Source organism: Camelus dromedarius, chromosome 5 (genome assembly GCF_036321535.1).
Source record: "Camelus dromedarius isolate mCamDro1 chromosome 5, mCamDro1.pat, whole genome shotgun sequence".
NCBI lineage: Eukaryota > Metazoa > Chordata > Mammalia > Artiodactyla > Camelidae > Camelus > Camelus dromedarius.
This window is the reverse complement of record NC_087440.1, coordinates 66151043-66177462: the sequence shown is the minus strand read 5'-3', so window position 1 is coordinate 66177462 and position 26420 is coordinate 66151043. Positions and strand designations below refer to the sequence as shown.

General features: G+C 45.8%; 1 protein-coding gene across 4 annotated transcripts in view; it reads right to left on the bottom strand.

The window, feature by feature from the left end:
* The window catches only part of SMOC1 (SPARC related modular calcium binding 1), a 135600-nt gene extending 110535 nt beyond the window's left edge, over positions 1-25065 (bottom strand). For 3 of the 4 annotated variants that reach the window (XM_031453946.2, XM_031453947.2, XM_031453948.2), the window contains exon 1: positions 24690-25059. In XM_031453946.2, coding sequence (XP_031309806.2) covers positions 24690-24785 — 96 coding nt within the window. In that variant the 5' untranslated portion in view covers positions 24786-25059. Of the gene's footprint in view, positions 1-24689 lie in introns of all 4 variants that reach the window. The other variant, XM_010976587.3, reaches the window with a different exon arrangement.
* Positions 25066-26420: the final 1355 nt, after the last annotated feature.

The window sequence follows — 26420 nt, the reverse complement described above, 5'->3', positions numbered from 1 at the left end:
AACCATAATGAGATGCCGAATACCTATGAGAATGCTAAAGGTAAACATAAACAGATTAAAAATCGTGGCAATCCCAAGTGCTGGTGGGGGCACAGACAACTAGGACCCTCACTTATCAGTGACGGGAATGCAACGTGGCGCAGCCGGGCTGGAAGAAAGTTTGGCAGTGTCTCGTACAGTTAGACATACACTCGCCCTGTGACCCGGCAATCCCACTTCTAGAAGTGGAAACGTATGGCCATACAAAACCCTGTACCTGGATGTTTCTAGCAGCTTTATTCACAATGGCCCCAAACTGGAAACAACCCAAACATCCTTCAAGGAGTGAGTGGATAAACAAACCATGATATATACTCAGCAATAAAAGGAACAAACTATTGATACGTGCAATAACAGGGATGAATCTCAAATGCACTATAACACATGAGAGAATCCAGGCTCAAAAGCCCACCTAATTCCATTTATATGACATTCTGGAGCAGGCAAAACTGTCGGGACAGAAAACAGATCAGCTTTTGTCAGGAGTTAAGGTGGGACGGGTCGATGAAAAGGAGCAACGGGAGGGGTGGGAGTACAGCTGAGGGATAAAGCTAAGCGCGCACACGAGGTCCTGGGTTCAATCCCCAGGAACTTCATTAAAAAAAAAAGGAGCAAGAGGAGAGAATTTTGGGGTCGGGGGTGATAGAACTGCTCTGCATCTTTACTGTGGTGGTTACACAACTCTGCGCATTTGCCAGAACTCATACCGCTGCTCACCAAAAGGTGTTTCATTTACTCTACGTAAACTGGAAAATAATTTTTTTTAAGTTTAAATGAGTGTCCTTCAGGAAAATAGGCCTGGGCCACATGGCTTTCCTGGGACGTCCCCCCCTGGCCCCAGCCTCAGTGTCTGCCCCAATCCGGTCTGTCCCCATCCCCACCCCCAGACACCATCTGGACATCCCTCTAGGATCTACTAAAGTGGTAGGCACAGAGGATTCTCTGCCAAATCCTGGGCGCATTTTAACACCAGCCACTAACTGGCACCCCTGAAACGCAGGACAATAGCCAGATTGTATGCAGCCCCATACAGGCCACTGCATAAACATTAGCAACAAGTTCCATGGTGACTCCCTGCCACCAGCCTTCGCAGCTGCCTGGCTCTCAGGACTGGAGGATCTGCCCGGCGTAACACGGAGTCTGGACACAGTTCAATATGTCAGTTAAACCTATAGCTCAGAACAGCCTCAGTCCTTGGAAACTCCCTGGTAATGTTACAGACAACAGACCCTCTCCTATTCCAGACCCACCAAAGTCCCCAGTTTCAGGCTTCCTACTAGTTACCCCTGATGACCTCGCAGAGGACACCATCCCCTAAAGCTTTGAAGGTCCAGGGTTCATCTGTGAGAGTCAAGCCGAGGAAAATCCATCTGCTCAGGAGGGATTCCAACCAGGGGCACACTCGACTGGACACCTTCTCAGCATAAACACAGTCTGTCTCCTTGACCTTATGCAGCTACTAAGCCTGGTTTATTAAAAATTGAATATCCAAGATTTATTGCAATAGGGGTACTTTTGTGGACCAAAAAAAAAAAATCCTTCAACCATAAATCATTTAAGGCACCCTCCACATTAAAGCTGGCATGAAATAAACAGAGCCTGTCTTGTGGGCAGAAGGTGCCAGAGTAGCTCTGCCAGCTTCAAGCCTCCTGCCTGGCCATCATAAACTCCACCCTGCATGCCTGAAATACAGTAAGAACCTTCACAGGAAGGTTTCTTCCCAACTGTTTCTTTCCACCCACCTGCACTGGGCTCTGATGTGCTGGGAGGCAGCGTGGTGTGTTGGAAAGCACCAGGACTTGGTAATAGACAGACTTGGGTTCAAGTCCAGTTCCTTCCTAGGGGCCGAGCACTCTGCTTAAACCTCAGTTTGCTCATTGATTGGTGGGGATAAAGAGTGGTCCCGTTTGCAGGACTGTTGACAGAAATAAAAGAGGGTCTATGGAAAACACATAACACAGACGTGGCTCATAAAACACGCTCATCGCATTTAAGTCTCCTTTCTCCTAGGTAATTTCCTCTACCTGGAGTTAGCTCACGTCAGTGTGAACACACAGCTCACACAGAAAGCAGAGGCCAGCCATCAGAGGCCAGGAGGAAACCATCTGCTCCAAGTTAGGGACCTGGGTTCCCAGGGGTGACTGACATCTGAGTGAAGAGAAAGAAATTTGGTCTCTAGTTCTGTCACCTTGACTAATAATCAGGTGGGACCCCTTCCTAGGGAGCATTAGACCAATAAGTCTCTGGTCTCTCACTCCCTCAATCCTCATTCACACCCAGGTGGAATTCTTTTTGGCCCGAGTCAATGAAAAACAAACTAAATGGCCAATGTCCATCAGAATACAGATATTTTTAAAAAGTGTTCTAACTGCTCCTACCTCCTAGGGGGCTCTTGGAAAATACCCTGACATTTTCTGGAAACCTTTTACATGGCATAACTTAAAACCCAAGACTGTTTATCAATGGAAAATAGCTCTTCACAAAAACAGGAGACTGAACGTTCATTACAGATACAACAGTCACAATTTTGAAAAACTTTTACATAAACCCTCGCCAGAAATCATGTTACCCCAGTGCGATACTCTGGACTAAAAGCTGTCTCCCTCCCCAGGCAAACTTTTTACCACCTAGACGCTGCAGTGGGAACTCTGGAATTTGGAATTCGATGTATCAGTCTATAAAATCAAAGCGAAGTCCATCAGAGACATGTATTTGCTTTGAGAAGGTAACAACAAATCGGGAAGGGCATTAGCCAACCCCTGCTATCAGATGTAGTTTATTACCTGTTCAGATCATTAGGTGAGAAACATTTCACACACTAGTTAAATTCAAAGCACATAGAGTACACGTGTACTATATGATTCAGAGATGCAGGAATCTCGCATACTTCTGACGAAATGCTGGCAGGTGCCATTACCAGTAAGTGGTTATTCAGCACCTGATACAGTGTTGGGCCCTGGGAATACAGAGATTGAAGACAGGTCTCTTGTCTTCCGAGTTCCTTTGATGGAGTTGGTAATGGGGTTCCCGCCCTCAAGGAGCCCACAGTCTGGTGGGGCAGAAAAAGAAATTACAGCGAACCAACCAACCCATCACCATCAGAGCTTCAGCAGATGTGAGTATTAAGTGCTGGGAGACAGAGAGGAAGAGGTGAGGGACACTTCAAAGACACAATCTGGAGAGCTGAATTCTCCCAAATAAAATTCTCCCCCAAAATAAATAAACACATAAACACACACTCACACCAATACCTAGGATTAACAGGAAAGGGGGAAGGAAAACAGAAAAGCGACTCCCCTGCACTGTTTTGAGCTGAGCTCACCCCAAGTCCTAACTGTACCTGAGGAGGTTACCACGATAGACCGAAATGGTCTCCCCTTCCAGCCTCCAACACTAACAGGAAGACCGTCGGAGGGCACTGGAAGGCCAGCGCGCCATCCGCAGAACCCCCGGCACCGGCAGAGCCAGAGAAGCGGCCAAGATATACATATTTGTCACAGAAATGGGACAGCAGCCAGATGAAAAGGGGAGCAGAAAGGATGCTGAGGCCCAGGCCCTCCAGTCCTGGCGAGCAGGCTGTCAGGGGTCTAGCTGTGTTCTTTCCTTGTCTGTGTTGAAACACAGCCTGTCCTGTGGCCAGAGTCTGTCCTGGTGCCCAACGTCAGGAAAGGCAACAGCCAGGGCTCACCTCCTTGCACGTAGATAACTGTGCGAGACTGTCAATGTTCCCATTTGCAATGAACGAATGTGCAGGTTCAGTGACTGCTCCATTTTTACTAATTGTATTTATATATGCAAGAAATGCAAGCTTCTTTGAAACAAGGAAAATGAAAATCTCCATAATCCCCAGACTATTAACATATTAATGTATCTTCTTTTTCTATGCATATTTATCATTTACAAAATGGGACCTTACCACACAGTACCTAGTGTTTGGACCTCCATTTTCATTCCACACTAAATCTACTGTGAATTTATCCATGTCAGAAACACAGCACCATTTTTATAGATTGTGCCATCGGTCAATGCCATAACTTACTCACCTACTTTCTATTTAGGTTCATTCTGAATCCTTCCCTTCCATTTCTGTCTTATCCACCCTCATCTTTACTGTCACTGAATGGAAGGCACAACACCCTTACCAGCAGATTCAGTGTCTGATTAGGACCCAACTCCTGGTTCATAGACGGCATCTCCTAACTCTGTCCTCACAGGGCAGAAGGGGCCAGAGAGTTCGCTAGGGTCTCCTTCATCAGGGCACTAATGCCACTCATAAGTGCCCCACCCTCATGACCTAATCACTTCCCAAAGCCTCCATTCCTAATACCATCACATTGAGGGGTTAGGGTTTCAATATATGAATTTGGAATGATCCAAACATCCAGTCCATAACACTCTAAAACATAACAACTTAAATCAATAGTTTTGCCATGCTCACAGGTTCTGTGGGTCAGGAACTCAGAAAGGGCATAGTAGGCTGGTTATTCTCTGCTCCATGAAAGACTCGAAGGCTATGGGTGAATTTACAGCTGGGGGTGTATTCATCTTGGTGTCTTCACTCACACATCTGGCAGGTGATGCTGGTTGTCAGCTGAGACCTCAGCTAGGGCTGTTAGCCAAAACACCTACACACGGGAGGAATGTCACTGTCATACAGTAAGAAGGGCATGTGGGATGGAGGATGATGTTGGAGGTATCTTTGGACAATGCAATCCACGACACTCCTCTCCCATGGCTTTTCTTCCTGTGCCCAACTTAACAGCAGCTTTCTCCAGAGTCGGATCACATCTTCCCTGGACAGCTATATCCACACCCATGGCTTTAACTCTCTTCTACACACCGGTAGCTCCTCAGTCTGCAGCTGATCTGGAATTAATGTATCCTGAGAGCTTCACCTGGATTTCTCAAGGTGTCTCAAATTCAGTAAGTCCAAAACAGTCTTTCCTCGCCCCTCATCGAGTCTACTTCTTTTCCTGTACTCCCCAATGTGACGGTAGCACCACCTAATTGCTGAAATTGCCAAAAGTGAGAAAACAAATCGGCATCTTCGATCTCTCACTGTCTTTCACCCTCTGCCCTTCCACATCTAACCGGCCACCGACTCCTAGCTGTGCTGCCCTCTCGATAGTTTTAGTCCTTCATCTCTCCTGCCATCATCACAACCCCTTTAAGTCAGATCCTCATCATCTCTAGATGGGCTTTTGTAATTAGCTCGTAACTGGGCCCCCAGCCTCCAGCCTTGAACCCCTCCAAACTCTGCACTCCTCAGACTTTCTAAAGCATTCATCATGTCACTCCCCGGCTTGAAGTCCTCCAAGGATGCCCCACTATCTACAGCACCATGTCCGACTCCTTAGCGCACAGATGCCTTGTCCCTCATGACCGGTGTCACCCCCGTTTTCCAGCCTCACTCCTTCTATTCCATCACCACCACCCCACTGAACTTCGTGCAGTCTCTAGAACTTACCACTCCCTCTCTCACACCTCCAAGCCTTTGCCTGTGCTGTTTCCTCTGCCTGGAAATTCCTCCCCAAGCCCCTCTGGAAACTCCTACTCAGTGTTAAACACCTAGATCAAGCAGGACATCTTTGACTCTGCTCCCAGAAAAATACTGGCTCCTCTGTCCCATGTGCTGCCATAGTGCCCCTTCTCACCATCATCATAATTTTATTGCCTACAACCTTATCACATGATGTTAAAATTTGTTTACATTATCACCATTCTGATCATCATGACCATGAGTCCCACTTGGAAGGAAATAGATAGGCTGTTAGAAAAGATCCTCCTTATCACAAGCAACCCGTTATACTATTGATTCCAAACCAAACACAGCATGACTCCTTCTAGCGTTAACAATGAGATAAAGGCAGGAGAAAAATGACATTCCGTGATACCCCGCCTCCTACAAGAGGAACAATGTTGAAGGTCACTGCTAAATCTGCACTGCCCACACTGCCTGCCAGGCCTGCCCCTCGCCTTCCCTCAGGGAATGGGCTCCACCACCCCATGAAGTCGGTATTATCACCTCCCCTTGTACCTGCAAGGAAACCACACCTCAGCCAGGTTAAGTCACGAGCGAAAAACCCTCTGCTGGCAGGTGGCAGAGCCAACCTTTGAGCCCACATCTGCCCGACTCCACGGCCTGGGCTATTATACTGTCCCTACCACCTTCCTTAGTCTCAAACAACCCATCTTCACATCTTCTAGGCATTCTACGGACAGATCAAGAACCCCAGACATCAAATGTGTGAGAACCCATAAAAAGGAGCTACCACTGTAATGGAAAAGAATCTGGAAAAAAAATGTGTGTGTGTGTGTGTGTCTGTGTGTATCTGAATTGCTTTGCTATACACCTAAAACTAACATTGTAAGTTGACTACACTTCAATTAAAAATAAGAATTTTTTTAAAAAGACCTACCAACTTCAAGAAGTCATCTTGGAGAGAACATTCTCCAATGGGGCCAAAGAAAATCAAGCATCAAATCACATAAGGGACCAGTGAAGAAGAGTTGTGGAGTGGGATACCCTCCGGAGCATGTGCTGAAGAAAGCTGCCCTTCTGGAGACGGTGGCACATATCCAGATAAGCTACACTGACACGAGCAAGAAATGGATTCCACACCAAGTGTGTTCACGCACACACCTGACAAGTGAAAGTCCAGATGGAGACAGCTGATTTCACTGCCTCGACGGCAGAGGTGGGAAGAAGTTCCACAAAGGCACATTTGTGGTAAAACTTCGTTTATTACATAACAGCCTCAGTCGGAACAGTTGCACATCAGTCTCTTTTGCAAATGACAGCAAATAGAATCAAACTGACTTCAGCCAAAAAAGGAGTATATGAGCTATTTATTAATGTATTGCAAACCACTCCAAAATTTAGTGGCTTAAGATAACAACTTATGATTCTGTGGGTTGACTGGGAGTTTCCTCTGCGGTACTCACCTGTGCAGCTGCGGCCACTGAGGCGTCCATTAGGCTCTATGGCCCAAGATGGCCTCCCTGACATGCTGGGCCATTGGTGCCAGCAACGGGCTGGCTCTCTTCAGCTCTCCTGCACGTGGCCCCTCATCCTCCAGGAAGTTAGAGTTTCTTACATGGCAGCCTCAGGGCTCAAGTCCAAGAGTGTGAAGGCAGAAGCTGCAAGGCAACCTTGAGGCCCAGTATCCAGAACTCACACCAGTGTGGACCCCATCACACTCTATGAGTCAAAGCAAGTCACAGTCCAGTCCAGATTCAAGAGATGGGGACACAGACTCCAGTTCCTAATGAAAGGGGCCACAAAGCAACTGTGGCCATGTTTTATCTACCACAAGAAGTTACCGACATACTTAAATGGGAGAAACAAGAGCTCTAAGCATAGCTGTATCCAGGTGTTCACAGCATATTATCAGAAACCTACCTCTCCTCTCTCAGCTTTGTTTTGCTCTGTGCTGGCTTTGTTCTCAAGTGAACTGTTCATTCATAAGGACCAAGTCACCACTAACCACTCTAGGTCTACTTCCTCACGGTGTCCCAGCCCAACTAAGAGCTTCTCTTCCTCAACTGTTGTAACAAAAAGTCCCAGAAATGAATTCATTGGCCCAGCTTGGGTCTCAGGACCATCCTCGACCCAAGAGAGAGCACACACTCGTTGACCAAGTCCAGGTCACACTTTCAGCCTGCAACTGGCAGAGGGGATCAGTGCACTTCAGTTATGGGGACTAAGTGTAAGGGAGGGGTTTCTCCCAGAAAAAGATATTCTATTACCAGGAAAGAGAGAATGGATATTAGACAGACCAAAACCACAGATGTTTACTACAATAGGCTTTTCGAGATGGTGACAGGGCAGAGCCACCACAGAATGCACTGAATGGCTCTCTCCATCATTGCAACTCTGCCAACTGAGAAGTGTTTCCCAGTGAGGTGGTGTGTGCACCATTGAATGACTCATTGTGCATGTGAAAAACAAAGACATAGGACAAAGCCTTTTGCAACGTGTACTTGCACAATTCTTCCGTTTGGTAAATGATGTCCTTTCTTGGGCATCTGTCACGTTGCTCCCAAAGATACCCCTCCCTAATAGAAATCAGAATGCTTTGCCTTTTAACTTAGTGGTTTTTCGGCATCAGATGCAAACACAATTTCCCCCTCGCCTACCACAGCCCCATCAAGGGCCAACTCATAAATGAATAAAGGGACAAGAGAATGAATCAAAATGCCCCTCCCTAACTAGAGCTGTGCTCAGATCCAAAGCCCCCAGGTACAGGAAGCAAAGGTGGTCATGGAGAAATCCAACCAGTCCATCTCTCTGCAGCCTCTTAGACTCTGCTGAACTAATCCACGCTGTAGCTTTCATCTTTGCATCTCCATGGACAACTCCCGAGTATGGTACAAGGAGCTGTTTTAAATTTTATCACATGGGATAGCAGTTGCACATGACCCTTAAGACTTGTTTTCCACAGAATTGGACATCACTGTTTTAAAACTCCTACCCAGCTAAGATTCTCAGTTTCCTATCAGTGCAGGAATGGCTCCAACCCCAAAACAAGATGCTCCTCTACCTTCAGACATGGACATAACACTGGGAAAGTAGAGGTCAGCAACCTCAAGAGGCTCCCTTCCCTCTAAGGGAGCATGTCTTGATATATGTAAGTAGCTACTGGCAAAAGCAAATGAAATTTGTGTTTATCTTCTTTTAAGTCACAGGTTACACAGGCCAGGGGTTCCAGTCCTTGCCTGATAGATTTTATTCCCTTCTACAGTTTTAGCCTAAAGAAGCCTCAGAGTATGCATGAGAATCCCCTGTGGTACTTCTTTAGAAATGCAGATTCCTGGACACTGCAGCAGCTCAGGAAAGCTACAGACCATACCTTAGGAAATACGCTGTTTAAGAAATACACATCTAGAGGGGAGGGATATATTAGGATTTTGGGAGTGACACATACACACTAGTATACAGAAAATAGATAAACAACAAGGACCTACTGTATAGCACAGGGAACTATTGTTAATATCTTGTAATAATATATAATGGGAAAGAACCTGAAAAAGGATATATAAGAATCTATATAAGAATCTCTCTCTCTCTCTCTCTCTCTCTCTCTATATATATATATATATATATATACATACAAACTGAATCACTTTACCATACACCTGAAACTAACACAACATTGTAAATCAGCTATACTTCAATAAAAAATAAATAAATAAATAAAAAGAAATACACATCTACAAGATGTAACAAAATTTTTAACTGCCGAGTCTTAGCTCCTGAGAGCTGGTGTGACTAAAGGATCCGTGAGCTGGACCAGGCTATTGTGGTCATATGGTCATGAACCCAATCAGCCTTAGTTAGCACAGGGATGGGGAGGCAATGCACACTGTAATGTACAACTGACTTGCTTTAGTGCCTCAGAACACCGGGCTATCAGGTTTTTCACCACTAACACAAAGGGAGAGCCTTTAGTGTTGGGGATAGGCAAGACATGTACTGAAGGGCAGCGGGGAGGGTATGGCTCAGTGGTAGAGTGCATGCATGAGGTCCTGGGTTCAATTCCCCAGGACCTCTGTTAAAATAAGTAAGTAAATAAATAAACCTAATTACCAACCCCCCAAGCAGAAACAAACAAACAAGCAATAAATATGGAAGGAAGGAAGGAAGGAAGGAAGGAAGGAAGGAAGGAAGGAAGGAAAGAAAGGAAGGAAGGAAGGAAGGAAGGAAGGAAGGAAGGAAGGAAGGAAGGAAGGAATAAAGAAATAAAGAAATAAAGAAAGAAAGGAAGAAAGGAAGGAAAGGAAGGAAGGAAAGGAAGGAAAGGAAGGAAGGAAGGAAGGAAGGAAGGAATAAAGAAATAAAGAAATAAAGAAAGAAAGGAAGGAAGGAAGGAAGAAAGGAAGGAAAGGAAGGAAGGAAGGAAGGAAGGAAGGAAGGAAGGAAAGAAAGAAAGGAAGGAAGGAAGGAAGGAAGGAAGGAAGGAATAAAGAAATAAAGAAATAAAGAAAGAAAGGAAGAAAGGAAGGAAGGAAGGAAGAAAGGAAGGAAAGGAAGGAAGGAAGGAAGGAAGGAAGGAAGGAAGAAAGGAAGGAAAGAAGGAAGGAAGGAAGGAAGGAAGGAAGGAAGGAAGGAAGGAAGGAAGGAATAAAGAAATAAAGAAATAAAGAAAGAAAGGAAGAAAGGAAGGAAGGAAGGAAGAAAGGAAGGAAAGGAAGGAAGGAAGGAAGGAAGGAAGGAAGGAAGAAAGGAAGGAAGGAAGGAAGGAAGGAAGGAAGGAAGAAAATAAATGTACCAGGGTCTCACAATGAATATCAGGAAAATCCCCACCTGCTTCAAGAAAGGGGAGATAAAAATAGCCATTTTGAAATAACCAGAGTATTCTGTTCATTCTGCTAACAAGACCTGCCTTCAAGAGAAACTATTTTACCAGAGCCTAACTGACTGGGGGAAGAGAAATACCCGATTCCAGCCCCCTCTAGCCATCCTGTCCCACCTGTGGAGAGAAAAGCACTGAGAAGCATTTGTGATGTTCACTGTCCAAAGGCCCAGGTTCACTAAAAGACTGAAACCTATTCATAGGACGATAGAATACTTCCCTGCCCCCTGTGCCTCACCACTTCACCACTAAAGGTCTGTTTATTGCAGTCACTCTTACCCAGTACAGCATATCTGACTTTCAATAAAAAAAAAAAAAAACTAGGCTTACTAAAATGCAAAAAACATAATTTGAAGAGACAGAGCAACCATTGGAACTAGACTCAGAAATGGCATAGCTGTTCAAATTACCAGACCAGGAACTTTTTAAAACCTATGATTAGCATGCTAAGGGCTGTAATGGAAGAAACAGATAGCATGCAAGAACAGAGAGGAAATGTGAGGAGAGAAATGTAACTTCGAAGAATGAATCCCAAAGAAATGCTAGAGATAAACACTGCAACAGAAATGCAGAATGCCTTTGATGGGATCATTAGTAGACTGGACCCCAAAGAGGAAAGAATGTCTGAGCTTGAGGATATATCAGTAGAAATTTCAAATAGAAAACTGAAAAGCAAAGAGAAGAAAAGACTAAAAAACAAAAACCAGAACATAACATCCAAGAATTATTGGACAACTACAAAAGATGTCATGCATGTACTGCATGTAATAGGGATACCAGAAGGAGAAAAAAGAAAGGCAGGAACAAAAGGAATATTTGAAGAAATAATTACTGAGAATTCCCACCAAATTAACGTCAGATCCAGGAAGCTCAGACAATACCAAGCAGGATACAGTCCCCCAAAACTAAATCTAAACATTTCATATTCAACCTGTGGAAATCAAAAATAAAGAAAAGATCTTGAAAAAAACCAGAGGGAAAAAAAACACCTCACCTGTAAAAAAGTAAAGAGAACAATTACGCTGAGGTTCTCCTCAGAAGCCACACAAGTGAGAAGACTGTGAAATGAAATATTTAAAGTGTTGAGAGAAGGAGAAAAAAAATTGACCTAGAATGCCGTATCCTGCAAACTTATCCTTCAAAAGTGGAGACTAGTAATAATTTCTGTCTCTATAAATGTAACAGCTTGCTAGACAATATAAATCAAATGGATTTAAGTAAATTTACTAATGCCAGAAAGAAAAAAAAGGTGAAGGAGAAATAAAGACTTTCTCAGACGAAAATGGAGGGAATTTGTTGCTCTATAAGATAGATTAAAAGAAGCTCTTCAGAGAGATAGAAAATATAAGTCGGAAACTTGGATCTACATAAAGGAAGCACACTAAAGAAGTAATAAAAACTTATTTTTCCTATTTGATCTAACAGATAACAGTTTGCTCAAAATAATAACACCAACAATGTGTTCAATAATTACAACTTACATATAAGTGAAATGAATGACAGCAATGACACAAAGGGCAGGAGGAAGGAATTAGAAACATTTTGTTATCCTACTAGCTTTGCGCTACCCATGAAGTGGTACAGTGTTATTTGAAAATAGTCTTAAATTAGTTGTAAACGTATATTGCAAATTCTAGGGCACCTACAAAAAAGTATTTTTTTCAAAGTACAGTTGATATGCTAAGAAAGGAGAGAGAACAGAATTGTATAAAACACTCAATTAAAAACACAAAGGTAGAAAAAGTGCAAGACAAAAATATGAACAAAGAACATGAACAACAAATAGAAAATAGTAGCAAATATGGTAGATATTAATTCAACTCTATCAGCAATCACTTTAAACGTCAATGGTCTAAAGACACCAATTAGAAGTATTTAGATAGAAAAAAAAGTGAGTGTGGTTGACACAAGCCACCTTATCTGGAAATATCCCTCCTGGAAGTCATGCTTACAGTACGGAGTTTTTCTGAAATGCTCTAAAAGTAGCCTGGATCTCCTGTTCAGGCCCACCCACAGGCCCTGCTGTGACTGGCTTTCCATCCCCAGATAAAGGAAGGCTCAGCATGGGGTAAGGGGAGGAGGAGGCCTAGAAAAAAACAGGCAAATTCCTTGAGCTCCATGGAATTTGCCTGGGGACCAGATCTGGGAGCATACTGAGTAGTCACCAACCCAACCCTTGTGACCCTGAGCCCAGAAGTGATGAGGAGGGCACATCGGCAGGGCCTTCTGTTACCTCTTACCAGCAAAACTGCTTCTCACAGTCTTGGAGAAAAAAGGAAAGGTGGTCAGGCTTACTTGAGCTTCCTTCAGATGCTAAACTCCGAAAAACAACCTATCATCCCAGGAAAAGAGAAAATGAAAGAAGACTTCAGGAAGGAGAGCTTGTACAGTCACCTGAAGAAGAAGACACGGCCACCTGGCACATGGAGGGAGATCACTCCAAAGGGCACCTTTCCTCCACTGATTCCCAGGAGGGGGTCCTTCTGACCTATGTTGGGTTGGGAAAGGCATGAGGGGCAGAGATATTTGATTTATCCCCCCAAAATATGCTTTGTTTTAAACAAAAGGAAATAGAACCACAAATTAGCTATCTTACATATACCGATGGACCTTTTAGCTTTCATTCCAAGGGGAAACTCTAGGGAAAAAACAATGTTGGGATCTTATTTGAATCATCTTTTCTTGTTACATGTGTTCTTTTATGAATAGTTAAAAGAACTAGTTTTACTGAGCATCCTGCCATCACTTCCCTTAAACTCCACAATGACCCACTGAGGTACATGTATCTTCAAATTATAGATGAGGAAGCTGAAGCTCAGAGGTTAATTTGCCCAAAGACACAGAGCTTGAAAGCAGAGCCAGGATTTAATCTTAAGTCTCTTTGGCCCTAAACCACTAAGCTACACTGCCTTCTGGATGGGCAAGAACGCTTTGAATGGTAACAGCTCAGACTTCTTCTGTCACCCAGCAGTAAGATGAGAGGTGCATTTCATTCCCAAGGTAAATGCAGCTTTAGTGAGAGAAAAGGAACAAACTGGCAACAGCTGTGGGATGAGTGTTTTGATTTTTTTTCCCTAAGTCTCTCCCGTGGTGGGAGAAGAAAGTGCAATAACACACCATCAGGAGAGGGGACATGATCCTTGAAGCAAAGGAAAAGATGAAAAGGATAGAAATGATGTATTTTGTCCTCTGTGTAGCTTCTGACTTCCGGCTGCCTGGGCCAGTGCAGCTGTGAATCTGCCCCACAGGGCAGGGAGAAAGCACCCACAGAGGGCAAGTCCTGGACACTTCCAGATGCTCTTCAACAAATACGAAGAGTCTCCACTTCAACCCTCAAATCAGGTATTGATTTTAAAAGATCTCCCAGGGAAATATTGTGCCAACCAAAAAACACACCCCCTGTGCTCTAGACCATTTGTCATTTAATTTGGGCGTGTCTGCACCGATTGCATTGCTATTGACAAGCACGAAGAGTCTTACACCAAGATCTGCCTTTACTTCAAACTCTACCACTGACCACATGTTCTAGCTGCTCTGCTGCACATTTCTTAACTGAAACCTTCACCACGGGCAGAAACCAAGAATCCACATCTTTTAGGGACTGAGAAACTCGAACCTTATGAAATGGAAGGTATAATGACACCAAGAGTCAGGTGGCAAGGATGGCGAAGACTCTGAATGTCCTGAGTTTTTTGGCCACATGTTCCAACCACTGGACATTGGTGAACTGGCCAAAGGCAACTCAGAAACACAATCTGCTCCTAAAATTCGGGCTGTTTCCTCCCCTTGGCTAGACTTTTGCTGCTTTCCCAAATTCTCCAGGACATTTTTGAATGGAAAAGCCATGGACAGAGCGATGGAGGTGGAGCTCTAGGTCCGGGCTCTGGCTCTGCCTCTAGTTAGCTGTGTGGACCCAGGACAGTCCTTATCTCATGCATAAAATGAAGGTACCCCTGAGATTCTGTCCAACTATGGGACTGTGCGATTGTGTCTCTTCAGTTGAGGGGTCCTCTGGAATCATCTTCATTTGGCTTATTCTATTCTGAAAGTATCCAAATTTTTCCCATGTTCCCCTTTCCTATCAGCTCCTAATCTTGGAATGTCTGCAGTGGTGGTCACCTTAGAGGTCATTAATTCTTCGTGTAATAGATGAGAGAACTGGTCACACAGTCACAGGAGATCTCCCTCTCTGGGCTCTGACTATGAATGATGTCCAGCACACTTCTTATCACGCATCCACTCTCCACTCTGCTGAGCTACAAATGCAAATCCCCAAATGGACACTGTGTTTGTTGCCCCAGCATCCCTTCCAGACTCCCACCTTGTACAGCCATGTGGTCAGGAGGAGGGAGGAAAAATGCCCTCACCCTCAGCTCCAGAAATGGGCATCCTCTCTCCTACTATGCACAGAAATTGGTCTAAGGAATCTAGGACCACGTCTCTCACAGCAGGGCACTCTCCTGGCCAAAGGGATTGGCTAAAAGAATGGGCATTTGAGCCAATGTAGATCAATAAGCTAAGAGCCAAAGGTTTCCATGAGCATGGAGGAAAGGCTGTCTGGAAGCCAATTCTCCCTTTCCTCTCTTAGGTATGAAGCATGGAACCACCACAGCAATTCCACCACCATGAAGAGTGAGGCTTTGGATGAAACAGACACCACAAAAAGGCAGAGAGGAGAGACAGAAATGCACTGAGTGTCTGAGGACATCATTAAGCCACTGAATCCAAACAATCCTGAAACCTACTTTCTATCTGTATCTTCTATTACTTGAGCGAATGAATCCCCTTCATTGGGTAAGCCTGTTCAAAATGTGGTGTCTGTTTCCTACAAGATAAATTCCCAACTGATGTATATATACCAAAGATCACACACAAAGCTGATCTGCAGTCACACTTCAAAGGCCTCCCAAGTAGCAGCAGAGAGTAAAACCAGCTCCCTCACGCCCTTACTACTTCCACCCAAAACCAAGGAGACTCCTCTTCCTAAGCCACCAACCAAGAACTCACGCAGAGTTTCTCTCAAGCTGCTAGAGTCCACTGGGAGGCCGCTGCTGAGAACGGAACACTGGCCTCCAGGCCCTCTTCCCCAGACCCCTCCATGCCAGCACAGAGACGAAAAAGATGGTCATGCCACACAAAAGGTAGAAGCACTTTTTGGAATCACCTATTACTTGTTTAAAAACCAGTGACAATGCCTAACAAATGAATGGGTCCCAAGATGATCATCACTGGGTGCTAATATCACAGATGCCATGTGCCTCCTGATGGAAGTACACACCAACTCCCAAGAAACATACTAGCCCGAAAACATACCAAATCTACATCTGATCAAGCCTCGAGACCTAAGTATCATTTTCCAGGAAATATAAAGCATAGAGAAACATGTGACACAATTCTACAGGAAGGTAATCAACAAAAGTTAGTGTGGAAAACCCTAGCATAAGCTCTTCATTCAACAAATAAATTACAAAGTTAAAAGGAGGTGGTGAGAAATCTCATAGACTAAAATACAGAGAAGCCAATAGGTAGACCTTAAATGGATCTTGATCTGAGAGATAATCAGGGAGATTTGAATGTTGATTAAACTCTACTATATTAAGGGATTGTTGTTAATATTCTTTGGTTGTGATATGATATTGCGGTTAGGTGTTTTTTTAATGAGTCTTTAGCTTCTAGAGATATATATGAAAATATTTATGGATAAGATACAATGTCTGAACTTACTTCAAAATAATCTGAGCAGAGGACTAGAGGGATGGGGGGAAGAATCGAGATTGGCCAGGAGTTTTTCATTGTTGGAGCCGAGTGAGGGTTCCAGGGGAATTCATTATACTAGTCTCTCCTTCTTGGTGTATATTTGGAAGTTTTCATAATAAAGAAAAGTTCTTTTAATGAATGAAAAGGAATCAAAAATGGAGAGTCTAAGCTGTTTGCCAACGTCCTGGTGTCATTTCCAGGAAATCCTGCTTACTCAAAGTAACACTTTTTATATAAATTTCCCAAGTAATTCCCTTGACAGAATACTTCCAGCTGACACTTCTTCTTTCCAAAATTTTCAACCTTTATATAAATAGCAGCATAACATATGTATTCTTCTACAGTTTGCCTTTTCTCACTCCACATCTTGATTATGAAATTGATCCATTATAGTGAGTGATGCTTTATAGTAGTCATTTTCAGTGCTGTATAATATTTCATTATTTATATTTCAAGTCTCCTCTTGATGGACAGTTAACTGGTTCACAATTTTTGCTACTACCAAAAAACGCTGCCATGGACATCCTTAAACATGTCTCTTAGCATACTTTTAAGCACATTTCTTCAGGATATATATCAAAGAGGAATTACAAGCTCAAGGTGTGCAACTTCAACTGTAATTCTACAAAGTGATTGTACTAATTTATATTCCCACCAGCAGCAATAAATACATTTTTTTATAGTTATGTCCTGCTGAGGTTAATTGAAACTCTCCTTTAAAGCAGACTGAGTTCAAAGCAGGCAGAAACTGAGTCAGAGGCCTGGTATGAATAGTTACTAACCCTAAAAATCAACCCAACACGTGCACAGGCTGTGTCCGGTGAAGACGGAGATCAGGCTGGATGGAGACAGGTTTGGGGATTTCTTCAAGTCATGCATGTTTTGATCTGTATTACTTTCCTCTAAGATTAAAATATGCTAATGGTAAACAAAATTATTTCAATAATCACTAAGACACATATCATAGAAATGGAATATCCCCATGGTGACCACCATTAACAACATGACATAATCCACCCAATTTTTCGATACATAAACCAACATACAGACATTTTTTTTGCACAAAGGGGATTATATTTTTTGGTTTGCACTTTACTTCTTTTTACTGTTTAATATTTCTTTACAAGGAAAGAAACAATCTACATTTATTGAAGATTCTGTTATTCAATAAATATTTACTAAGCACCTGTTCTTGGGCAGAATGGAGTCTATAAAGAAAATGAAGCAACTCCACCATTAAGGGACTGCTACTCAGAAAGGAAAGAAACTCACAGATGCAGGTCATAATAATGGTCCCCACTTACCAAGCACCCTCTATGAGCCAGGCACTATCCCTTAATGAATGTGGTAGTCAGAATAATGCACCCTCCCCAAAGATGCTCATGTCCTAACCCTAATACTGCTATGTTACATGGCAAGGAGGAAGTAAGGTTGCTAATCAGGTGACCTTAAAACAAGGAGAACAGTCTGGGCTCTCCAGGTGAGCCCAATGTAAGCAATCATAAGGGTCCTTAAATGGGGAAGAGGGAAGCAGAAGATGGCAGCATGAAAAAGACTTGACCAACTCTTGCTGGCTTTGAAGGTGGGAGAGGACTACAAGCCAAAGAATACAGGCAGTTTCTAGAGGCTGGAAAAGGCAAGAAAAGGAATTCTCCCCTAGAGCCTCCAGAAGGAATTCAGCTCTGCTGGTTATTTAGCCCACTGAGACCTGTGTCAGACTTCTGACCTCCAAAAGTGTGTATTGCTTAAGCCACTAGATGTGTGGTATTTGTTACAAAAGAAGAGGTATAGGAGTAAGACTAGGAATAGGGAACTATTCCCCACCATCCTGGAAAAGAGATGCTATGATTTCCATTGGACAAACTGGGGGACCGAGGACCCAAGATGTTAAATTACTAGCCCAGGCTCGCAGTGGCAGAACCAGACTCAAACCTGGGTCTGCCCACCTCCAAAGCCTGTGCTAAGGCTACCTCAAAACACTCCCTCTCTGGTCCTGCAGATGCCCCAGGGGTAAGCAAAGCACAGGGGGCTGGGAGGACTGTGTGGAGCCTTTCAAACTATGGTCAGGATTTTGACAGACAGAGATGGGAAGAGAAGGAGGGGTCAGGAAATGCAATGTGGTTCAGTATGACCAAAGTCTGGGGCATGTGGGGCTTATCTAGTGGGAGGCCAGGCTGGGCACCTCGGTGAGAGAACATTGTCCAATATGATAGCCACTAGCCACACGTGTCTATTAATTTTTACACTTCATTTAATTAAAATCCTATTAAGTTAAAAATTCAGTTCCTCTGTTTTACTAATCACCTTTAAAACTTCAATAGCCACATGTGTCTAATATTGCACAGTGCAGATGCAGAACATTTCCACCCTGGCAAAGAGGTCTATCCCCACTGATGAAGGGAAGTCGTTGGGGTCAGTTTTGAGCTGGTCGGGGGCGCTGTACACTTGAAGGTGTGCATCTCATCCTTTCATAACACTCTCCGCCTCACCCTCTGACTTATTCCTACTTCTGTGTCCTCTTCTCTGGGGCTCTACAGAATTTTTCAAGAAGAGATGCATGATAAACATGCACAAAAAAAATGTTTTTAACACCCAGCACTGTCCTAGAGATGCTATCTAGTCCTAAAAAATGAACTATTCTGGGAAGTGGGTCCAGTTTTTCTCCACTGTCAATACTTTAAAAAAAAAAAAATCAGCCCTTATCTAATAGAATCAGATCAATAGTGGAGTGGGAAATGGTTTTTAAGGGGAAGGGACACAGTCGCTCACATCTGTAGAGTTTTTGTCAGGTTTCAAAGCACCTGACACATTATCTCATAGAACCTCACCCTGTCCTGGTCCTCCCTGATGGTGGTAGAGGCTCTTCTGAGATGCCAGCTCTTCTGAGCAGCCTTTCCTGCTTTGTAGAGACTGCCCCACTCTGGCTCCAGAAAAGGGAGGCTGAAATCAACCAAGGCAAAGTCTGGGAAGTACACACAGCTCCACACCTAAGAAGCTTAAATGTCTGCCAGAGGGAAGATTAATTTGTGATCTACTGATTGAGATTAGAATGACATCAGGTGCAAAGGGAAATCCAAGTCATTGCTATACTGACCTATGTGGTTTTGGGATCTTCATGAGGCTGTTGGGAGTGTTCCTGGAGACCCAGTTCTCTTACCCCCTCGGTGACTCAGGATTCTCTCACGGCACGTATGTGCAAGGCTAACCCTGTTTGCCGGGGCTCACAGGCAGCTCTGATCAATTTCCCATCCACAGCTCAACCTTTGTCCTCTCCCAAACAGCTCCTTGGTGACAAACGCAGTAGGAGGGGGTCCTCCACACTGACATCCCCCTACCAACACCGGCAATGCCAGGAACTTGGCTGCTTAAACAATAGATCTCTATGCAGTCAGGACAGAAAAGGTACCCTGTACCCGCTAAGAGGGGCCTTGCTTCCCTCCCGCAGCCTCTGCCAAGCAGGGGTGAGGAGGGAGGTTGGAATGAAGACAGAGGTCAGCCAGAAACACGCCTCCCCCACCCCCGCTGGCAAATAAGGCTTCTGGCCCAAGCATCAGCTAGTGAATTTTTCTACTCTAATGGGCTGAGGACTCAGAAGGACAGGGCTGACCCCCGAGCAAGGGAGAGGGAAGATTGCCCTCTGCGGGCTCAGCTTTACAAATGAGCCCACTCGCCAGTAGATATTTATGCCCCGGCCTGGCCCTGCTCTGGGTCTAATCAGCCAAGAATTAAAACAAAAACCAATAATTCGGAGATGTACATCTGGAAAAGGGGAGGAGGGAGCAGAAAGAGGCAAGAAAGGAGTCATCACTCAGGCAATTGTTGTCTGACCTCAGGTGTAAAGAATTGAATGAATCATAATTTTGCTTCGTGTCACACTCAACACTGGTCCATGCAAGGGTCACTCTTATTTTTTATTTCATTAGCTATTAGATCTTCACCTCTGCACAAATACCTTCAAACCATCTTCTTCTGCTCCTCCCCTCAAAAAGGTAAAGTATTGACACTAACTTACACTGATCCATGGTCCCCGCACAGCCAATCCATCCTCCTGCCTCACCCTAACCTCCCCCAATCCTGTGCACGTTGCTACCTTGCTTTTCTTTTCATATACTTTTCTTGCAGCTGTATGTATTCCCAAAAGTTTTTTTCTTTAATTTTTGCTCTTTATAACTTGACAAAAGATGTCATGCTGCATCTTTTGGTGCATTTGTTTCACTTAATATCATATTACCCAGATGAGTCCATATTTTTTCATGTCATGGAGGCTCATTTGTTTTGACTGAGTATAATTCTCCTCTGTGTGAATACATCACAGTTTATTCATCTGCCCTCCAACTGATGGGTATTTGGGCTCTTCCCAGGCTCGTGGTATTGTGAACACAGTCACATAAGTCTCCTTCTGGACCCGAGGTTCTTTTGGGAATACATATCTAGGAATGGAACCACTGGACCATAAGAAATGTGAATGTTCAACTTTAGGAGATAATGAGATAACATCAAAGTGTTTTCCATTTGATTGCATTTCCTAGAGTTTCTAAGATGATTGTTTCCTCTTCCTGTCCTCCTCAATTTTGTTTAAGTTTCACATGTCAGCTCTTCAAAATGTTTAAATCAACTGCTTGGCCTAACACTTTGAGCAGCCTCTCAACTGAATCCTCCATGTGGAAAAGCAAGGTTCTTGTCCCTAATGCAGATAATCAGAAGGGCACTTATGCAGACACAGGACCCACCCTGGTCCAGACCCTGAGGCAGGCTAGTTAAATGGAGGGGAACTGTCTAGAAGCTGCTTCACATTTGGCAAATGTAAGATTTTAAAAAAGGGATTTGGTGGAGCCAGAGCCTGTTCCCCCATCCAAGTCTGCTTGCTCAGTCTCTCCACCCCCTAACCTCCCATAACCACCCCACACACTTATTTTTAAATAAGGAACAAAAGTCTAAAAATGGGAGAAAAAATAGTTTGTTAAGGGACCAATTTCACATTTAGATGAGAGCAGAGGGTCTGGCGTGGCTGTCACAGTACAGACGAATTCATTTCAATAAATATTTACAGAATGCTCTGCAGTGTGACCAGCACACTGACAAATAAGATCTCGATTCTGCCCTCGAGAGATTGTGAGCTTGTTCATTTAACAAGACAGAGCCATGCTTGGAGTGCAGAGGGGGCAAGTTAGAGCTAAGAAGATGAAGGTACTGGCCTGATCTCAAGATGCTCACTGTAGAAGAATTAGCGAAAGTTAGAACACAAGGCAACCAGATGCTAAACTCGTACAGAGGTGAAAGTGATCGATTCTAACCAAAAGGGTGCTCTGCAGGAAAGTTCCTAGCGAGTGATCCTGGAACTGGGCTTTGAAGTACGAATCCAGTAGGTGAGAGGGGAGAGGACAAATAAAGAATATACCGAAAACAATTCAGAAATCAAATCTCTCCGAATTCTTGACCTTCTCCTATTTTCTCCTATTTCTCAAACTTCTTAAATCTATCTCCTGCCTCTAGTCCGAGAAAGTGGAGCCGGTGGGTCACTGTTAAAGATGAATCACCTGTATTTATTTGTTCATTCCATGGGGGCTAGGTCCTGTGCTGAGCTCTGGCAGATACGCCGATGGACAAGACGGGCCCAATTCCTGCCCTCGCCCAGCTCCCCATCTGTAGGGCAGGACAGAGGTTTAGACAAAGGCAGGCAGTGGGTTGGCCTGACCATCAGTCGGATTCCGTCAGCCCAGGAGAGCCCCTCCCCCATCCAACACTCCCCAGAAACATTTTCAGTAAATTGTGCAGGATTAAAGAAATGGCTGCCTCTTCCGTAATTAAAAGGCTCCTAGTCAGCATCCCAGGTAGCCACGCGGCTGCTCGGAGCTGAGAGACCAAGAAATCAGGTATTGCCTATATAATAGCCTCCAATCTGATACTTGATAGCCACTGGCTTCCAGAGTCAAACAAATGTCAGGCATTTTATGATGGCAAGAAGCAAATAAGGGGGCATAGATTGGGGTCTAGGCCTCGGGGGAACTCAATTAGTGAGCCAGATAAAGTTAAACCGAAAGGGCATGCTCTCAGTTTCCTAGAAAACCCAGCTGGAAAAGATGCCAGTTCTTAAGCCTCTGTCACTCAAAAGATTAACAGCAGAGACCCAGGAGTGCCCAAGGGAATAGTGCCACAGCCAGATGTTTCTGCTCCTCCTACGACACCACCACTCACAACCATGGCCACGTTTCTGAGGCCACCAAGAAGCGACAGAACTGCAGTCTTCTGGGTTAGGTTGAAACTCAAAGACATCACCCATTAGCAATACAGGCACCAAAAAGTGCCATTAATAATGATTTCTTCAGACTCTCCTGATGCCCATTTAACAGGAACCGCATCGCTGGTTGGACGAACACTCCCTGCAGCTGCTTGGTGGTGTACAAAGCATATAATCTGTACATCCATATAAACTGGGATTTGGCTCCCACAGCTACGGATGCACCATGACTGTTTCAGGCAAGGCTTTTAGCCTCCCTGAGTCTCACTTGCCAAATGATACTAAAAAGACCCACCTTCTCATTCTTACAAGCATAAACTATCAAGGAAAGCACCCAGCCCGAGGGTTCATAAATGTATCTCTTATTGGGGCCTATAAATGCATTCAGGTAACCACATGCTCAAGACAGCATCTTCCCTTTGGTACTTTCTGAACATGTGTGTATGTGTCAGAGAGAAAGAGGGAAAATGCAGCTGGGACACATACAAACCTATTTACAGTTCCTGCTTATGTTCCATCAGTTCAATCAAATTAATAAACAAAGGAAGCTGGAGGGAAAAGTAACCAATGTCCCTTTCCTCCCCCTTACGTACCTAGCTTTTCCCCTAAGAGCTGCTTCCTCCAGGGTCGGGAGTCAAGGAAGGAGAGCCATATGTCTTGAGATGCAAGACCTGCCCGGCAGCAAGCAAGCCCCCCACCATTTGTCTCCGGGCCTCTCATGTGGGCGGGCATGCAGATTTCACTCGGGGTGCTCTGGTCTGCATCTCTGTCTTGACTGTTCCTAATTATTGGAGGGAACGCTGTGGCTCTCCTGACCTCGGAGTTTAAGAGCTGGGAGTCTGAATATCCAACCAAGCAGCTTCATTTAAAAGGCATCCTCATCTGCATCCATAAAAGTCACTCCCGGAGCCCTGACTTGCCCCAGCTTTGGGAATGCCTGCTGTCGAGGATTTATGACACGCCCTGGATCTAATCGACTGCACTTTAACTGCTGCTGTTGCACATCTGGCCATAAAAGCGAGGGCCGGCCCAATACGGGGACAAACACTTTTCTTTCCTAAGTGGCTGCAAATCTGATCTCACAGTGATAGCTGGGCTTGCATGTAATCATTCGGCATCTGGGCAGTCATTAAGGCTTGACAAGCTTTGCAAGGCTCCCCCTCCCCCCAACACATACGACAGCTATAAAGGTGATTCTTATGTAGCAAGAGCTATGAATGAAGAACCTGCAATCTAAACAGGTGGCAATGGGCTAGGCCGACCAAAATCCCGGAAAGCAAGAGTTGGTAAAGAAGCCAACCTTGTTTTCACAAAGATCCCAGCTACTTTTTCAGGGACTCTCATGCTGACGGTGGAGGCAAGCAGCTATCCCGAGAGACAGCTCTCCTGACATAAGCTAATTCTTGGCCAGAGATTGTCTGGATATTTTTGGTCAAATGAACCCCTGGGTGGTTTAAGAGTACATTTTTTAAGGCAGTGGAATCCTTCATTAGAACAATTGGGGTAAAGGGAGCAATAATCTAGCCCAGAAATGAACACAATGCTGTTGGTTCCAGGAGATTTTACAATGCTCTGGACAGCCTGTCCTGTGCACAGAATTGGCACGTTTCACATAGTTCAGGAACTCCAATCGGACCAAGGTTCAACAAGTAGTCCAAACGCCCGGCCCCGAACGCCAGGGAAGAGACCCTAGAACACTGCCAGCTCCTCTCCACCAGCTGCCCACAGCTCCCACCTCTTCCACTCCTCCAGAGCTGTGCCCAGCAGGAGGGAGCATTAAAATTATCTGCTATGGGTTTTACGAGCAGCGATAGCTTTTTAAAACAACAACAACACAAGGTCCTTGTGTGGCTCTCGGGTAACCTAAAACCCTGGAGGCAGAGCTCCCCCCCCCCCACCTCCTGCCAAGAAAGCCAGCGCTCCGGGACCGCGCGCAGAGTGAGACCACAGGGCAGCCCTGCTTGGGCGGAAAATGAGTCTCTCGGATGCAGGAGGCTCCTCTAAGGGTCCCGGAGCAAAATGCCCTGCAAGAAAACACTGGGAAAGAGAACCCACCAGAGACAGTCGTGGGGGAAGGGAGGAGGCAGAGTCGGTGCTGCAAGAAAGAATGGGGTGGCGGGGGGGTTGGAGGAGGTGGGGGAGCGGGCAATAGGAGAAAATTTTATTTCAACAACTTGGCCAAGAAGACCGCAGGGACGAGGTCTGACACTTCCCTTCTCCTCTACCCAGCCCCTGAGGGATAAGGGCCAGCGACCTCGGTCTCCCTCCGCAGGTGGGCACGCGGCTGGGGGCGCACTTACCCTGGGGCCGGTGCGGTGGCCGCAAGCCGGGGACAGCTGCACCAACACGAGCAGCAAGTGTGGCGCGAGCAGGCGGGCGCAGCGCGAGGGCAGCATAGTGCCAGGCGGGCCGGGCAGCAGGCTGCGGGCAGGGGTGGCGGGCTCCGCGGGGGGCACGGCCGCGCCTGCTTTTCTGCTTTCCTGCCTTCCTTACCCCCGGGGCCCTGGCTGCGGCGGGCGGCGGACCGCGGGCCGCGTCGGTACGGCGCGGGCTCGCTGAGGCTGCGGTCGGAGCGCGCGCTCATGAACCGCCCCGGAGGGGAGCTGAGCCGGAGCGTGTGCTCTGCGCGGCGCGCTCACCGCTCGGCTGGGCTGCGGCTGCAGCAGGTTGGATGCCAGAGCCCGGGCCATGGGAATTCCCGTTATAAACCCCCGGGAGGGGCGGGGCGGAGCCCGGCGGCTCTGATTGACGGGCCAAGAGGCCCGTGGCAGCCGCCCCTCTGGCAGGTGAAAGCCAATGGGAGAGAGGAAAGAGAGGAGGCTCGTGGTCCTCCCCACCGAGGAGCGACACTCGGTGGAGTGGGCTCCGGGAGAGACTGAGATAAAGAGAAACTTTCTCTTGGCGCTTCAGTCCGAAGAAGCCTACGAGAGCTCCAGCCGCCTAAATATACCAGAATGCCCACCCGGCTAATGGTAACACCTTAAGCGCTTACAGTTTTCAGCACGAGTACACGAGTTGTCACAGCGGCCGGGTGAAATTGGCAGAGAAAACACTCCTAGCCCCTTTCTTTCAGATGAGGGTAATAGGACGCGGAGGGGCTGAGAAATCTGCTTCCTCTCTGCATTAACACCAAGGACAACTGGAAAATCGCCAGATCACCCGCACAGAGCGGGCTGTGATTCGCGTTGGGAGTGGGGAGCGAGTGTATTCGCTACTTGCAAACAAGTTTCCAGCGGGTGACATACCAAGTCCTACAGCGGCTGCCCCGGGAGCAGAGTCGAGGAGAAAGGGGAAGCATTTGCTGGTTATCTGCTTGCCAGGGGCGGCCCCTGTGGGTATGGGATGATGCTGAATGATGCTGACCTGTGGCTCCGTTGTGGATCTGGGATTGGAACCCAGGCGTCCTGGCGCCTGGCCTCAAACTGAAAGGCCAACACGTAGTCTCTCTGTGGCCTAGGAGCCCTAGGAGGAAAGGTCATAGGAGACCTGGTCTCCCGGTGCGACAAGAAGGAAGAAAAAGCGTTGATGGGAGGGGTAGTCTGTGGGTGCAAAGACCACAGAGATGGGTTAGAGGAGGGAGGGAGACCTCTCCTGGGTGACCAACCTACTTGGGAACCACAGCCTACCAAAGTGTCCAGCAGGATGTTGGAAGGCTCTACGCAGGGTCACCCCCAGGGGACCATCTTGGAAATGGTCACAGACACATCACATCAGCTCCTCAGTGGAGGGAGACAGTCCACTGCAGTCAACCCAAGAAAATTGTGGTTTATCTTCAACCCTTAGTGTTTATTTTCATTGGTATGGATCATTCACTTCAAGGGGAGGAGTAATTTTCTCCAACCAAGCTGCAAGCAGCGCCAGGGCTTAACTCCTCCTTCCTGTGGGCCTGAGAGGTCCTGACAAAGGTTAACTATGCTCCCCTGCAGCTTCTCTCCTGGGTTGTATAAACAAGCTTCTGACCCAACTCCTGCATTCAGTTTTGCCCACTCCCCTTGCCCACCACTCAGCCTCCACCAGCTGCCAGTCATCCT